The sequence below is a fragment of the Symphodus melops genome (assembly GCF_947650265.1).
Source record: "Symphodus melops genome assembly, chromosome: 13".
Lineage (NCBI taxonomy): Eukaryota > Metazoa > Chordata > Actinopteri > Labriformes > Labridae > Symphodus > Symphodus melops.
Genome location: NC_136703.1, coordinates 6,451,857 through 6,469,018, shown reverse-complemented (window position 1 = coordinate 6,469,018; position 17,162 = coordinate 6,451,857). Strand labels below are relative to the sequence as shown.

The 17,162-nt window shown below is 39.5% G+C and overlaps 1 protein-coding gene across 3 annotated transcripts in view; it reads left to right on the top strand.

The window, feature by feature from the left end:
- The first annotated feature begins 1,193 nt into the window (after positions 1-1,193).
- The window catches only part of sema3h (sema domain, immunoglobulin domain (Ig), short basic domain, secreted, (semaphorin) 3H), a 62,527-nt gene continuing 46,558 nt past the window's right edge, over positions 1,194-17,162 (top strand). For 2 of the 3 annotated variants that reach the window (XM_079359100.1, XM_079359099.1), the window contains exons 1-2: positions 1,194-1,366; positions 5,906-6,619. In XM_079359100.1, coding sequence (XP_079215226.1) covers positions 6,511-6,619 — 109 coding nt within the window. In that variant the 5' untranslated portion in view covers positions 1,194-1,366; positions 5,906-6,510. The remainder of the gene's footprint in view (positions 1,367-5,905; positions 6,620-17,162) is intronic. The other variant, XM_079359101.1, reaches the window with a different exon arrangement.

Sequence of the window (17,162 nt, the reverse complement as noted above, 5' to 3'; positions counted from 1 at the left end):
CTGCATTTAGGGCACAGTGAAAGGTAACTCTGAAAAAGGCCTACTACTCAAAGACTGATTTTTTAAATAGACGATCTATGATGATGACTTTGGAGCTTCGGAGTGGTTGGACCGCCCCTGTCCCTGTCTGATATGTATTATTTTGTTATGACTTTGGCCGTGACAAGGATTGCCCCGTGATTGTGAGTCATCCATACACCCACCTATTTAGTTGTTTCCCTAAGTTTTATTTTTAACTTTTTCGAACCGAAACACGACGCCCAATGGCTCATCCTTCGGTTTCTGATGGAACAAGGAGTTTGAAGCTATCCACATTCCCCCCTTAAAAACACAACATTACTGGGCCGTGTTTCCCTGAGTTACTATGTAAAAAAAATACATGCCATAAACTTTGATCACTTTTGGCGTAGTATTTTTATTTTATTGGAAATAAGATTTACTGGCTGGCACACAGTGGCACTAAGCGCGTTCCCGACAGCCGCGCCCCCATACAAAAGGTTCCAACACATCATGGCGGGAGCGCGCTGGACGGTCAGACCCACTCCCTTCACTCCACCCTGTTATAAACCCCAACACATCTGTAAAACTTCTCAAGAAGATCAAACCAAATCAAGCATCTTCAGAAACATTTACGGCTTCATGCAATGCACGGGCCCGAAATGCCTGAATTAATTAACGCCACCAAAGTATAACTCTTGGCCTATATTTCTTATTTAAGTTACAACAATTGCATTTGCCATGGAAGAGAAGGTCACATTAACTCAAATTCTGAGCCAGAGTCACTAATCCCACAAATGTATATTACAGTATCTACTGGCTAGAGTTTAGAATACTGAAAACCTAATTAGCCTATTGTTTGACAGTTTGAATACACTTAAACATTTAATCCTGTTAGTTATTCGTTTTATTTTTGTTTTAAATCTAATAATATTGATATTAATATGATATTCATTATCATAAGGATAAGAAATCACTGTATTTTACGTGCAGTTGTCCATGGCTTAATGAATTTGCAATCTCGTACTGACCTCTAGTGGTAAAAGGTCGTCAATGCATTCTACCTGGGTTTATAAGAATGTATTTGAGCTTCCTGTCTTCTTAATTGACGCAGTCACGGTTAGTTTTCGGATGCGAGCAAAGTTTGGTCCTGTTGTGATGTTTAGGGGGGACCTCTTACGTTAAAAGAATAAAAATGTAAATTAAATATCGACTCTCGCGTGATTTCAGTGTTTTGTGAACAAGACACAAAACAACGGGGAGAAACGTAAGATGGCAGCACTGTCCTACCTGTGGGAAGAAACCTTTTATTTCTTAACAAAATTCCGCCAGAGAAACGATAATAATTGCTGACCTTAACCCTGCTTTGGTAAGATTTAATTCCCTATTTTTACTGAATATACTTCTTTTATAAATGTCTATAATACACGAGTATGTAGTCGGTTACTTTAGCTTCAAAAAACTTTTAAAATGCGATTCTTTAAATTAGAGCCATTTAATGTATGTGCTGTACCTGTTATTGTGTCAGTCAGCTATTTATGATGAAAACGTATTTTGAGTTCGGGTCATGTTAAAGCCCCTCCAGGTCCAGGTAAGGAGAAATCATTTAAGCTGATAATCATTAATGAATCCCATTGGAGGAGCCCTTTGACTCAATTTACACCCTCAAAACATTAGTTCTTTCAAGCAAATAACAACTACTACATTTAAACAGCTGAATTGATGCTTTTTTGTCCCTCTTACTGGTGTAATGGGTGTTACGTACCCAGCAGCAGGTGGTCTTTGTTTTTGGACCTGTTCTGTTTATTTGATAATAAATTGGATATAGAGAAGGAAACAGGAGAGAGGGTGGAGAATGACTTGCAGGAAAAGAGCCAAAGGCCTGACTTGAACCCGGACCGCCCTCTTGGACAGACCTCATACATGGGGTGCTACCTCACTGCTAGGCTATCTCTCTGTCAATCTTTATAGATAGTGGCTTTAGGCAGATAGGACGGATTCATGACAGACCTGTAGCAACAGACACCACATTTCATTTCCTTTTTCCAGAGGGTTTCATTTCTTAAAATGTTGAAATGATGAACATTTTTACAAAAGTGCATCAATTATAAATTATTCTACAAGATATAATCCAATTTTGTGGCAGCAGTTTGATAAAGGCCATTCGCTTTGCAAGCATTATGCTTCTGTGCACACCGCTTGGTCTATAAAGTCATAGTTGGTCGAGGTTAGTCCAGAGGAACTTGGTATTTGAAGAGCCCTGATCGTAACCCCATTAAACATCATTGAAAGGAATCAGTAAGTCTTTTGGCGGCTTTCTAATCTAAAAGTGCTTGACCACACAATTGCTCATTGATTAATTTGGCACAGTTGGCCTTAGATGCCCTCCAAATTGCTGCTCAAGGGGAACAATTTCTAAATTGGTATCAGTTGTTTGAGAATGGATGTACAACCTTCATCGTATAGGTGGGATGGACAGGTGTTCATTGACTTTTGGTTCTACAATTTGTAATGCGAATTAGTGACATTAGGGTCCATGTCAGCTGAAAAAGGCGACCTGAATCTCATGAATCCAATCAAACTGAACAACAAAGTGACAATGTGTGCTCATTAACGGCTCTATTCTCACTCAATCCATGAAAGACTGGGAATGTGCATGAGTCAATGGGTGTAATTGTGTGTGTCTATGTGGTCTTGCAGACAATGGCAGCGGTAAGATCTGATAGCAGTAATGATCACAGCAGACAGACACTAATTGACTAATTGACGTCACTTGTCAAGAGAAATCAGAGGCTTTTTTGTTTACGTTAACAGGGAGGACACAAAGTGTAATTAACAAGTGACTTATTGGGTAAGATTGGCGAGGACCTTCTAATTATCCTTTCTAAAGGACACTTTAGGAGGTTGTAAGTCAGTTGTGTTTCTGGAGCAGAAAGTGACAAAACTGAGTTCCATCAATGGCCGTCTGACTTCTCCCATTGTTTTCCCTTTGAATGTAATGCCAGAGGCAACGAAGCAACATGGATCTCTTTTTGTTCAGTTGGCCATTGATCTGTACATCCTCAGGACATTCTGCTTCTATTTTAGCACTTGTGAAAGACTGACTGGTCAACATTTATGTTTAGCTGTGTGGTATAGGTCATGACTGACATGTTATAGCTCCAGGATTCTTACACAACGGCGGATTCTATTGCAGCCATTAGCTTTTAAACCATTGAACAAGATGCAGACAGTTTTGACTCATGGACTCACATGTCCAAGTGATGACGGTTACTTCCATTTTTTTCTGCTTTGTTGCAAAAGAATTATTGCAAAATGCCAAACCATTGAACTTATAACCTTTACACTTCAAGTTTTCTTAATAAGCAGAATTCAAACAGGGAAGGAGACATGAATACTCTTAAAGAACACCAGCATCTTGAAGTTAGGATTGAGTTATACTTTTTTTATTTGAATTTGCACAAGAACTGGCATGAGTGGTAATTGTTTGCAGTGATATGTCAAATTTACTTGATCTATATAGCACATTAAGAAACCAATAGGACCAGACTGATAGTGTTGTCAAGTCAATGCAGATTATAGAACTTGCCTTAAATAACAATTAAAAGATGATAAAAAAAACCAACAATTAGATTCAAAGGAAAATAGAAATTAAAATAAATTATAAAGACAGAGAAAGGTATAACTTGGAAATATGTTATAAGAGTGGAAATGTAAAATCAAATCATGGGGAAACATTAATATGGGAGGGGGAAAAAAGCTTGTTTATGAATTTGATACCTGATCCTCAAACAAAGACCTGGATTCATGGATCATTGGAAGTTTAAAGCCGTGACACCATTGGTTTTCAACGTTTTCTGTAAGAATGACCTGAAAGGGCTTTGGGCACCGCGAGATAAAGAATGAGGTTGAGATACACAAGTTCTATTTGTGAAACATAAAGCAAAGGGTATAGCATTTGTAACTGGTGGTGATTTTGGTGGATGAATAAATGCAATGCATCCAATTTGACTTGCTTTTCAGTTTGATAAAACTATTGGATCTTGTTTGAAATATTTTTTCTGCACAACAGCTTGACACTTAATTCACACATTATCTGTAGCACATTTTCTAGACCCTTATCTTATACCACTAATAGTGGTCTAAAGTCCAGAGCAATCAATTTAGCGAGTGAATTTGTAAGTATATCAGACGTTGAATTACTAATTTTGGTCCTGAAGTCATTTGATCTACTTTGGGCTGCAAACGCCTCTGGTTTGTACTTGAGGCGGAGCTAGCGTGGGGCTAGTGCGGGGCTAGCGCAGACAATGACAAACAGTTCCGCGCTGTTTATGAGGCAAACTGTGATTAAATGCGTTAAGAAAATTTAACACATTATTTTTTTTGAATTAATTAATCATAATTAGCGTATTAAAGTCCCACCCCAAGTTTAAAGGTAGATTTTAAGGCCTTTGTTTAGAGACAGGACAGTGGATAGAGTCAGAAATCAAGGAGAGAGAGAGAGTGCGTAATGACATGTGGGAAAGAAGCCACTGAACCTGGGCTGCCTGCATGAAAGTCTGCAGCCTCAGTACATGAAGTGTCTGCACTAACCACGCCGCCATTGACTGTGTAACAGTTAGATTTAAAAAACAGGGGAAAAAAAGAAGCCCGATTATTTTGCCAGCCGATAATATTGTTCGATATTAGCATATCCAGGGATTATCAGTATGGGCTAATTATATTGCAGATATGTGCTGATATTATGAGATGTAAGCGTTTCATTTGAGTGGAATTTTACACTTGTAGTTCTCTTTCTGGCTGTCACCAGCAGAGGGCGCTATATGGATTATAACAGTCATCCCTCTGCAGTGTCAAGTCCTGATGCATGTACAAGTGTTTGATTCTGCATTCAAGGCCCCAATGCAATCAATGTGTATATTGAAATCTGTCTATACAGATCAAACATAGATCCAAAAAAAACGATCGGCCGATATATCAGTATCGGCCACAAAAAGTCGGGCCCAACTGAAAACATCGGCAGCATGTTGTTGAAGGGAACATAATTAAAAGGCCAGTGCCATGAATGGATGAGGAAACATCTGTTCTTTATCTGCAAGGTGTTAACTCACTCTTCTTTCTTTATATTATTAAAATATAATTATTATTATGATATTTCATTTACAGCCTAGACCAGACTTGTCCACCCAATAAATAACTTTCCAGTGAAAAGCTGTAAGGTTTGTGCTAATCCTAGATTACAGGACATCGAGTCATATAATTCAAACTCTGGCTCATGTTAAGAGAAGAAAAAACTCAATAGCAAACACGTGTGGAGAATAAATCATTTATCTGGGATCTTTGGAGCGAATATATACTTATTCATTTGCACGCAACCTAAATTCATTATTTATCTCGGGGAATGAATAAATTGTCCCTGCTGGCCTGTGATTGAACTGGAGCTGGTGAAAAATTCAGCCGGCTCTGCCGAACCCCAGTGAGTGTCTATTTAATGAAAACAACCAAGCACGAAAGAGGACTCGGGCTTTAATGATTGCATTTGGGTTGGGAGTAGAAATAGAGAAAATGGTTTTGTTTTTTAGAACAGATGTTAAGATTCTACTTTTTACTTTTAAAACATTTTATACACATCACTTTATCTGGTTTATATTGTTTATATGTCTCCATGTGCATCTATATGCTCAAGTTTACCTGTAGAGATGTACAAAAAAATGTTGAATTCTTTTGATATTCCTGATTTGCTTTTTCTTTATTTCTTTATCAACCTTTTTTTTCCACCAAAGGACATTTTAAAAAATAACATGAAGAATGAGGAAGAAACGAGTTACAGAAAGTGAGAAAATTAGAGTAAGAGGAATGGGAATACAAATGAAAGCTGATTTGTCCCTCTCATTTCCACTTAAACTAGGTTTTCCTGGAGTCCTGAATAGGCGTGCATGCCTGCAGTTGTGTGTATGCAGGGTGGCCACAATGATTGGGAATCCTTCTTCCTCCGCCTCCCTGAGAGAGAGAGAGAGAGAGAGAGAGAGAGGGAGAGTAGTCACACGCGGAGAAGAGCGGGACGAGAGAAAGAACAGAAGAGAGCTGTCAAGCTGCGAGGGAGCAGCGGAGAGACGTCTTAGTTTTTTTTCTTGGAATACGTTTCCCCGTCCATCCCTGAAGCCCACACACACACACACACACACACACACGCGCGCACAGACTCTCTTAGACACACAGACTCAAAGATATGAAACACACAAACACACAGATGGTAAAGTGTGTGTGAGTGCTTCTGATACAAGGAGCGCTGAATTATTTTCAGGACCTGGACTCTTTCAATCCTGACTCACTTGGACTGTCAGAGTCTAATCAGCATCTTTGTGACTTGGACGTGAACTCTAACTGCATTCAAACACTTTGGACTTATCAGCTGTATCAGCACATCACCTGAATGCATCACTGAGATTTTGACGGAAACAGTTTAGACTCGTGTGAGTTCAGGAGAATTTAACTCACACAGTGTCTGTGCTCATGAGGAGGATGTATTGGCCGGTGACAGCGGTCCTGCTGGCCCACCTCGGGGCCACCTTAACAGGGGCGTGGAGGGCATCTCAACCAAGACTGCAGTTCACACACGCCGGTAAGAGTAGCTTCTATTTTTCTTCTTCTGTTGTTAGTGTTTCAGTGTGGCTTCACTCTCCCCTTCTTACACCTGTCGTGCTTTTCTTCCTCTTCTCACTCTCTCTCTCTCACACACACACACACACACACACACACACACACACACACACACACACACACACACACACACACACACACACACACCTAAAGGAGGTGACAAGAATCATACCCCAATTCTCATTATTCACTTTTTCGTGTGTTCCACTCACAGTCTGGAGATAATGTGGGGAACAAATTACACGTTTGCCTTTTTTCGACGTCTGCCTTTTCGTTTCTTTCTGACACCGCCTCACTCTCTCCAGCCCTGCAATCAACTCTATAAAAATTAATTTTCCTCCAGTCGTCAAGTTTGCCTGCCCACCACCACCACCACACTTTCTCCTTTCTCGCTCTTTATCAGAAGTAGCATAATGTGTGTGGTTATCGTTTCACACCAACACTGTCATAACATAACAGAAGTCGTGTTCCTGAAGTCTGTAAAGTGTATTTGACACCTTATTGGAAAATGTTAGTTTACTGTAACTCGGCATTATATTTTTCTTCCTTTTTCCATCATCTCTCTTAGTTTTGATAACATTTCACTCACCCCGGGTAATCACTGACATTTGGAAGCGAGGTGAAATCTACACGGGGAAAACTAACACAATCAGACAGTTTGTGAAAAGGCCAACACATACGCAGCTCTGTTGCTTATTTCTTCTTATTAGACTGGAAAACTATGTGCAAACACCATTAGACAAAGTAGAGTAGGGCAGAGTTTAACAAGGAGGCTTGTCTGTCCAGATGGATGGAGAGTTTAGATAACAAATTCATGATTCATCTTTTTCTTTTCATTTACCCTGAGAAAGTTCTTCAGACTTCTCAAGTTCTTTGCCCGAAACTTTTTTCGACATTAAGATGTGTTTCCAGATCTGAAGTCTTGACTTGATGAGTACAAAGTAATCATGATCGACATATGGACAACAAAAGGATTTGGTTGTGGAAAAACTTGAATAATCTATGAAAAAAAATTGTAATTGATTGAAAATTAGGTCCGACTGATACTGATATATTATGGAGGGGAAAAAGTCTGATACTGCTATATATAAGCTGATATCTCTCTTCGATCTATGTACGATCAGAAGAGAAAGATATGAATACACATTTATTGCGTTGATACTTTAAAAAAGTGAATGAAGACAAGTTGTTCACACAGCTGGAAAGTACCTGCATCACAGTTTGACACCCTGGAGAGTGATATTGTTTGTTGTGATCCATATAGCGCCCTCTGCTGGTCAAAGAGAACGGCTGGTTTATTACAGCATTACTCAAATGAAATGCTTTTTGACAGGTGAATAAATCTTGTATCGGCGCATATCTGTGATTAAATAAGCCAATACCGATAGTCACTGGATATGCAGATATCGACCGATATTATCGGCTGTCTCATTAATTGGTCAGGCTAAAGTGTTATTGTCAGTGTTTTTAATATCAATGCACATAATCCAAATCAGATTTAAAAAAACAACAACACAATAATATCAGAAAGACTGTGTATGAGGCCATGTTTTTGCCCTGAGATCTATTTTCTGTGAAATTAAAATCTTTTGCCAACATTTATCAAGCTTCATTTAGGCCTCACTTCCGCAGGCAGACTCCCTGTCACAAAGTGACAGCAAAACCGCCCTGTCAGGATTCAAAATCAATAGTCCATGTGTGTAAGCCTCAGTTGTGGCCAACAAAGACATGATTATCTGATGGCAGAAATCCCAGATCCTCATCCCCACCAATTTAATTTTGCTCTGGCCCCGGGCCAATCAGTGCACCACAGTGAAATCCATGCAGCGGTTTGTGGAGAAAAAAACCAGAACCACACGTTTCTCCTTTTGAAGTAAAATATGTCATCACAGCTGACTTGTGAATTGGTATTATCATGCATTTCCTCTGACTGGTGCTCCATGAAGTTGTTAATAGCCACTGTGCAGCATGTTGCGTGAACACATGTTGCTGGATCAACATGCAAGCATTGAACAAGGATTGCAGTTTGTCCTGCTGTTTATGCATGGTTGAATTTGGAGGCGAGGGTCCTCGGAGAGACTGAGGAGGGGCTGCATGAGCTGCTAATAGTTGTTGGTGTTTGTTGTAACACTGTGGGAAAATCCACTCAGTGGGGAAAATACTGGCAAATTGATGGACACTGTGTTTGACGCTCTGTGAGATGTAGTGTGGCTGTGAACCCCGTCAGTCTCAACAAACGCGTTGAACTATGTGTTTGGTGTTTTGTTGTTTGGGTACAACAAACGTTGCCCACCAAGGCAACGAGACAGCTGAGATCTGCAGCGTATCATTAAACTCAGGAGTCGAGATTCTTCCTTTTACGTTCCACTTACGTCACACTCAAATTAAAAGCTTTTGAGTTTAGTTACAGGGAGATAAAGTCTTTCCCCTTTAATCATGTTTACCAGAGACACTGTAGAATAAGAAACTAACTGATTACACATCCTTACGTAAGCCGAAACACAAAGGGTGTGTGAAGTAGATGTGATAAAGCTGAAGTCGACCAATGGTGACCTAGAAAGTACAGAGAGAGAGAGAAACCTTGTTGGATTCTCCCAGGTGGGAATCTCGCTCTAATGAAATCTGAATGTGGAAATGTAAAGCACTTCTCAAGTAGCTGAGAATGTGTGCGCGTGTCCTTGACAATGTGTGTGTATGTGCTTGCAGGTGCTTGAATGAATTGCTGCATTGGTGCGTTTTTCTGTTTAACTCACTTTGAAGATGAAGTGTGTGTGTGTGTGTGTGTGTGTGTGTGTGTGTGTGTGTGTGTGTGTGTGTGTGTGTGTGTGTGTGTGTGTGTGTGTGTGTGTGTGTGTGTGTGTGTGTGTGTGTGTGTGTGTGTGTGTGTGTGTGTGTTTCAAGCATCTCTACCCACCTCAGTCTTTGTTGTGTGTTCTGCTGATGTGAATCATCATGTCTTAAAACAACAGGTTTGAGATTTGTGTGTGCGATTTATTTTTACATCATAGAGAGAGATCAAACACAAAAATAAAATGTGTGATATGTGTAAGGATTTTAATGGCTCCATGTCCACCGTCGTATTTTTTATTTTTTTTTCTATCTCTCTGTGGGAGCTCCATGCAGTGGTCATTTCCCCTCTCTTCCCCACAGAGGGTTTTTTTTTCTCAGACAGTGGGAGATTGTTTTTTTGTTTTTTTTTTCTCTGTGAAACTGCTGTAATTACAAGCTGATTTCGTTTCAACTTAAACACTTTGTCCTTTGGTGCTTGTTTGTCCGTTTAGAGAAGCTGTACATTTTTCTTTCCCTTCATCTATCAACCTTGCAACTCCAGTCATAGGACATTGTACTGACGGTTTTATCTCATTTTTGCAGAAAATGTTATGATATAAAAGTTAGCAAAAACCCTAACATTGTCACAGTGATCAACGTGATGATGCAGCAAAAATAAGGACACAAAATCTATCAATGAAATTGGAAAAAAAAGATGGAAAAAATAATGTCAGTATCTTCTGAACATATCAAATCAGCAAACAAAGGTGATAAACTGTGCTGTTTCACTTCCATGCCAGTCAACCCTCTGAAAAAGATTTTTAAACATATGATATTAAAAGAAATTGGCTGTGCAATGTGTACTTCTGCAGACTTAGAACCAATAATTTTGCTTTTATTTCCTCTCCTGGCTGAGAAACCGCTCCAACCCCTGTGCTTTTGAAAACTATTTGAAACCACATTCTGAAATCCATCAAAGTGAAATGTGAAAGGTTTCACCTGCCAGCAGCAGAGGAATGTTTGACTTCAACACATGAGCTGAAATGGGAAGGTTCTCGTCATGCTGAAACTGATTTGAGCTACATTTACAGATGCTTAAACGGTGTCCTGTTAATATGAAGTGCATTTACTAACTGATGTCGGTGAGCACTGCAGAGAGACACATGTCCAGGAAAATACTGTATAATCTCTGACAGAAATCAAGAATCACAGCTGGAAAAAAGGACCAGTGGTGAGAAAGAGATTAAAAAATAATTTAAGGATCAAGGAACAAAATACATCTTAGAAACATTTACTTTTATTGTGAAGGAATATTAGTTAACTTAGGAAATAACCAATGAATAGTCCACCCTGCAGACTGAGCAATGACATCAGCTGTTTAAACTGTGACATAGTCAGTGTCATCACGCTAAAGGGATACTTCACTCATTTACATTAAGGTCTGTATCATTACAAACATGGTAGTATTGTTGAATGGTCGTGAATCCAGCCCTCGTTTTGCCCTGAGACGTTTAAAAATAAGTTTTTCCTTTGCTTGAAAGTTTTCTTTATGTGACGCAAAAATCGTCATACCGCGTCCCTTTAAGTCTGCAAGCTGCGGGACCGTGTGGTTGGAAGGCTGCATGATAAAATGTCCTTCTTGTTTTGTGAGTGAACAAAAACAAAAAAGTGCATGTTGTGTCTGTGTCACAATGAACCGTGGCACTTTAAATCAGGGAAGTCTGCTGAAGTCTGCACCACGAGAAGGTCCTTTTGATTTCTGCTTCTTGTCGTCTGGTTTTATTTACCCTCCTCGGCAGCACTTACAGACTTGACCCATTGCGTCACAATTGAACAGGAAACTAGGCCATTTTCTAGACATTTTCCAGAATTACTGTAAAAGCTTTAAAATACTGGCTTCTATTAAGGATCCCTGTGGGGCTTTTGGACCAATAGTTAGTCTATAGATTTATTCCTGTTTGTCTCTTGTGATCAAGTAGGCCACTCTTCTGAGCTATAATTCGGCCTTGATTTTGGAACCCACTGGCTATCATCGGATAGCGATGTTGCCTCAGAGAGAGTGACGTTCTTTCTTTATGGAAGTTTGTTGCAGACTGAGAAATTCTGCTCATGGCTTCATTTTCTGTGTTGTCCTTCGTTACAGTCTCTCAAGCAACTTGAGAAGGGAGAATTGAGTTGGAGTTGGAACACAATGAGAGTTGCATGTTGAAATGATTAAAGGTAAATCGCCTTCAGATGACAGCCAGTGGAAGCTGGGATTACATCACAATCGATGTGTTAATTTAGCCTTTTTGTCTGAGCACTCAGACTGTGTAGTCAAATACTGCTTTTGGGCAGTACTATTTGGACTACAAGTGGAAAGGAAAAACGATACAACACCTAAAATAATTGCTTTGCCTAGAATCTGTTGTTTGTAACTACTTCTCTAAACATCTCATTAGCAACACGTAGCAGTAATACCTCTCTCGTAAAATACTGAGAGCAGTGGTATTTGGTCATTAATTCAGGACACTTGTTCCCAGATTAATGCCTTTGTACCATTCTACAACTAGTCACCCCTGATGGGACTCAAACTCACAATCCCTGGTTTAGGAGGCCAGTGCCTCATCCATCAGGCCACTGGAGCTTCCGACATTGATGTTTTGACACGCAATCAGTGACAATATGAGGAAACACTGTGCAGGGCATATTCAATGGCTCTCAGTGACACAACAATGAGCCGTGAGGCCGCTGTGGCAGCGACAGAAAAGATGAGAAGCGGGACAAAGAGATGTGACAAAAAGCTGTGTCAGATGAGAAATGTCAATTCATTTCAATTCTAAATTGTAAGACCTTACAATTTTCGTCTTCAGCTTCGTTGTCAGCTTACACATTACAATCATTTATCTTGTGTCTTGTTTAGCAGTTAGACATCAGATCTGGCCGACTAATCCGCACCACGAAGGTCTGACAGAGAGGTCCTCAAGAATTTCTCTGATTAGTAAAGTGCAATCAGACTGAGTGACAGGACGTCTTCATGTCCCTGAAACCCCCCCAGCTTTGAATACTTACACACATGCCTGATTACCTCCTGAACCTCAACTTTAAATGACTAAATTATCCGAGTTATTCAGTCAGGGGTGGCCACACACACACACACACACACACACACACACCAGTGTAATGTGTCCATTATCCCAGCCATTAAGTGGACATTTGTGTGATTTTCTTGAAGATAAGGGGGTAGATGTTGATACCATCTCTGTTCCACACAGACTCGCACACAAAAACACATACACACATTTATACAAATACAAACACACAGACACACACACACACACACACACACACACACACACACACACACACACACACACACACACACACACACACACACACACACACACACACACACACACACACACACACACAAAGGGAGGCATTTCCATGAAAACAGTTGCTGAAACATACCAAGTAGCGAACATCACATTAAGGAACACTATAGAATGAGTGAACTTTGAACAGACAGCCACAGAAGCGAGAACATTAACAGGCTGAACTCACACCTACACATATTCTGTACATTCACAGAAGAAGTCCAACCTTGTATGCATTTTTCCACACATTCAAACCACCAACCATGAGAGCAGCTATATATACATCTACCGCTGGATTCAGACTTGCACACACACACACACACACACACACACACTTACACATCGACTGTAGTTAAGCATGCAGCTGTTGTTGTAATGTGACATTATAAGGATTCATCCATCAAAGTCTCAGAGGATCTTTGGATGGTTTATTAAGTCAGTGTGAATCTATTTCCCCCACATACAGAAGGACTCATGGTTTATTCATACTGCATTCGCTCTGTGAGATGGGTTTGCTGTAGATTTTTAATGTCGTTTAGCTGAAGAATAGCATTGTATTATAACAGCATATGACTTTGTTTGAGTTGAGACATTGCATTTGACCTTTAACTTCTATAATCTGATCCAGACATTTCAACTCGTCCTGCTTTTTGCTCACATTCATTCTGGACTAATGCCCAGATTATAATGTAAATGTAAATGAGTGCTTTCCAATTTCACGCTATTAGCATGCAAATTGCTCAGTTATACCACACGGTAGATTAGCTCAATACTGTCCAGATGCTTGTTTGCTCATGTGCATGGTTGTAAAAATCAATTTAGATTTCTTTAGAGGAGAATTTGTGTTGAACAAACAACGGCTGCAGTTTGAAACATCCTCATCTAATTTCAGTTGTATCCATATGTTGGGGACTTGATGAAGCACTAAGGGAAGGTTACCCCAGCTGCAAAAGAATTTAGCAAATGTATATAGCCATAAACAGCTGCTCCAGTTAAAAAACAAGGTTTTCCAGTCGGTAAGTGAATTAATAGTCAGTTAAACAAATGATGAATATTTTGGCCTTTGGTGTCGGTGAAGTTGTAATCAAACTGTAACACAGCCGCAGCTACTAGACTGAGCTGGAGTCATAGACTGTCTAATGGGTCTGTTCTTATTGCTCTACTACTAAGATGTAAACAAGCACAGTAAACTGAGAGAATCTGGAAGGAACAGCCCGCTTTGGCAGTATTTTGATCAAAAAATTCAAGCTCTATTTAGGAAGAGTCATGTTAAACAGGCACATCAACCTGAGCAACGCTTGATCACGTTTCAGAATCAGAAACACTATTAATCCCAAGGTGTAACTTCTGTGAAATTTAGCACGGGCAGGTGGATGGTCTGCATTTTGGTGAGGTTGCTTGTGCTCCGGTTTCATACTCGTACACATCCAGGCAATTCTCGCCCACACAAACTGCATTCTATTATTTTGGAACAAACTACATTCTTGGTTTTGTATGAAAGCATGCAGTTTTGGACATAGCCAATGTGAAGCAGCAAATTTGGACTGAGGTTTGTTTCTGAAATGTTTGTTGCTTGTAAATCAAATGTTAAGATTTCCTGCACTCATGCTTCAGTGTTGATTTCTTTGAACCTACGAGCATTACTGAGATATCTTGTCCTTTGCTCTGATACAAAAGCGTAAACTTTGTCAAATACGGTAGCATGCTGATCCAACTCAGAAAAGAAAGAATCACAAATAAATACCTGTTTTGTTTTGATACCCCCCAAAAAAACATCTTTTACCTTTGAGTATTTTTAATAGGCCTCATATAACAGCTAATAGCTTTTAGACTTCACTTTACATTAAAAATGTGAGAGGCAAAGACTGGAAGTCACAACTCTACCATAATCTACTAAAGGTGTTTCTGACGATGCATCACTGACATGACTAAACATGTATTTTGGGGCTACAAGATGAAAGCAATTCCAATTCTTAAAGAACTAATGCAATGAAGGAAATGTCATGTACACAGCAGGTGTCTGTAATTCAGCAGTTGATTCATGTAGTATATCACATGCATTCAACGTGCTTGTTATTTTCTCCTCGTTCAGGAGAAAATGTAATGAAACTACTATTAAGTGAAGTTTTCAACAGCTCTGCCACATTGTGTTTATTATTAACAAAGTAGTATTTGATCTGTTCATGCATTTCTTTACAGCGTTCACGTTTCAACTTATGAAACATCCTCCTTCTTTTTCCCCAACCTCACCTTTCTGTTTTCTCTGTGCACTAATAAAACACAAAAGACTTCACAGTCATATTGAAAATCAGGAGATATTTCATTATTCATTTATTCTTTCAGATCTGTTTCTATCTAGGCCAGTGCTTTCCAGGCTCAGGGCTGAGGATGTTGCTGAGATGTGGATTTCACTGGAACGGTTATCTGGCACAGCGTCAGGCTATTCTCTATTATTAATTTTAATGAAAGCTGTCCCCAATGTTGGCAAAACCATCGTCTGTCATTATTGAAATCTAACGACAGCTGTTTCTCTATCCCACCCTTTGGAAAAACTCAAGAACGGTAATTAGTTTCTCCAGAAGGGGACCTTTTTGAAGATTGTATGCATGTAGAATTTTGGGAGAACATAAAGTTTAACTGTGAGTGTGGCTCTCTGCTGTTTAGTTCACTTTTGACATTTTCAACAGCAAAACTTTCAGTCCTTACGTTGACATAAAAGACCCCTGATTAAGGGGCTTGAGCTTGAGGCTCTTCACCTCTCTCTGGACAGAGACAGTAAAAAGAGTCTAATTACGCCCCTGTTTTGGCAACAACAGCCCCTGACAACAGTGGTCATGCTGTAAATTTACCCTCGAGAGGGTTTCTGGTGTTAATATTGGAGGCTATCTTTAGCCTGAAGCCTGTAATTAAGCATAAAAATCAAGCATCACATTTCTTCCATTTCCCAAAAGTATTAATTTGCTCTAATCTGCTCTGCCATCAAAAAGGAGAGGATTCTCACCTCTCCTCCCAGATTATTACCGTGTCAGCATTTCCTTCCTGTATCACTTTCAAGTGGCACAAGGAAAGTTTTCAGTCCCCATGAAAAATTGAAAATTGAGTCAAATCGCCTGCAGTTCTTTAAGAACTCATGCAAAAATAAATTAGAGACATTGAAGTTATGAGTTGTATATGTCTAAGAAACCCTGTTGAGCTTTTGATTTTTTTTTTCTATTTTCATATTGAATGCAGATACATATTTCTCATCGCATTCCTTTCATTGTAGCTGCATCGAGGAACTTGATCACAAAGAAACACTTGACTTGTTTGCCAGCTGGAAACCTGAAGTACACAGGATTAATGGCAATCAGTCTAACTAGGAGTTAACCTCATTAACTCTTGGCAAGAAGAGGCTGGAAACTTATGACACATCCTGTATTCTCATTAATAAAATTTTATTTTCCAGGCGGAGGATGGCCTAGCGGTTGGGTTGTGCCCCATATACGGAGGCTCGTCTCCAACTAAGCTGCCCGGGTTTTAATACAACCTGTGGCTTGTTTCCCTCATGTCATTCTCCAATCTCTCTATCAACTATCCTATCGATATAAAAGCATGAGAGCCACAAAACAAATCTTACAAAATAAATAAAATCTAATTTTCCAACAATGATTGTGAGAAAAAGGGATTTAAAGCCACTGAGTTTAAGCTGTAACTTAAAAAGAAGGTTAATACATTTTCTCCACACAAACCTTAGATGAGTACTACATGGTCACATGTGCATGAAAAATCTGATCTTTAACCCTGGCGTTGGTCATCTAGCGTTCCCAAGGCTGCGTAAACAAGAAGAAACCACAAGAATTTGATCTTCCCTATTTTGTCAGTGATGAAAAGATCAGACAATGGCCACAAAAGGCTGGAAGTCAGACTTCCTGTTCCTGTTTAAAAGAGCAGGACTTATCAGAAAATAGATGGGATGTACATGGTAAGATAGGAGGATTTTATCGTTTGGCGAGACTTTGAAGTGGGGATACGTCATAAAGTTAACCCTCAAAGCTGACCGTAAATATGAATCTGAACTCCCTGTAAACATCATGACCATCCGTAACTTTCACAGGACAGCTACTTTTCTTTATGGTTGCCCATTTTTAAGATTAAGAGACACAGTTGTTGCCCATTTGCCAAAGCAAATATCCACCAAGTACATACCGTATATCTGACATGCTTTGAAGATGAGCCAGGAGGATTTTAGTAACAGATAATTTAAGGACTGCAGTAGTAAATCTCTCACTCTGTTAACTCAGAGTGATTTACTAGTGTTGTTGTAGCTCACTGTTAATTACATTTATGTTGATGGGTTTGCTGCGGGGTATCAACTGAAAAACACAGAAAAAAATGTGTTAG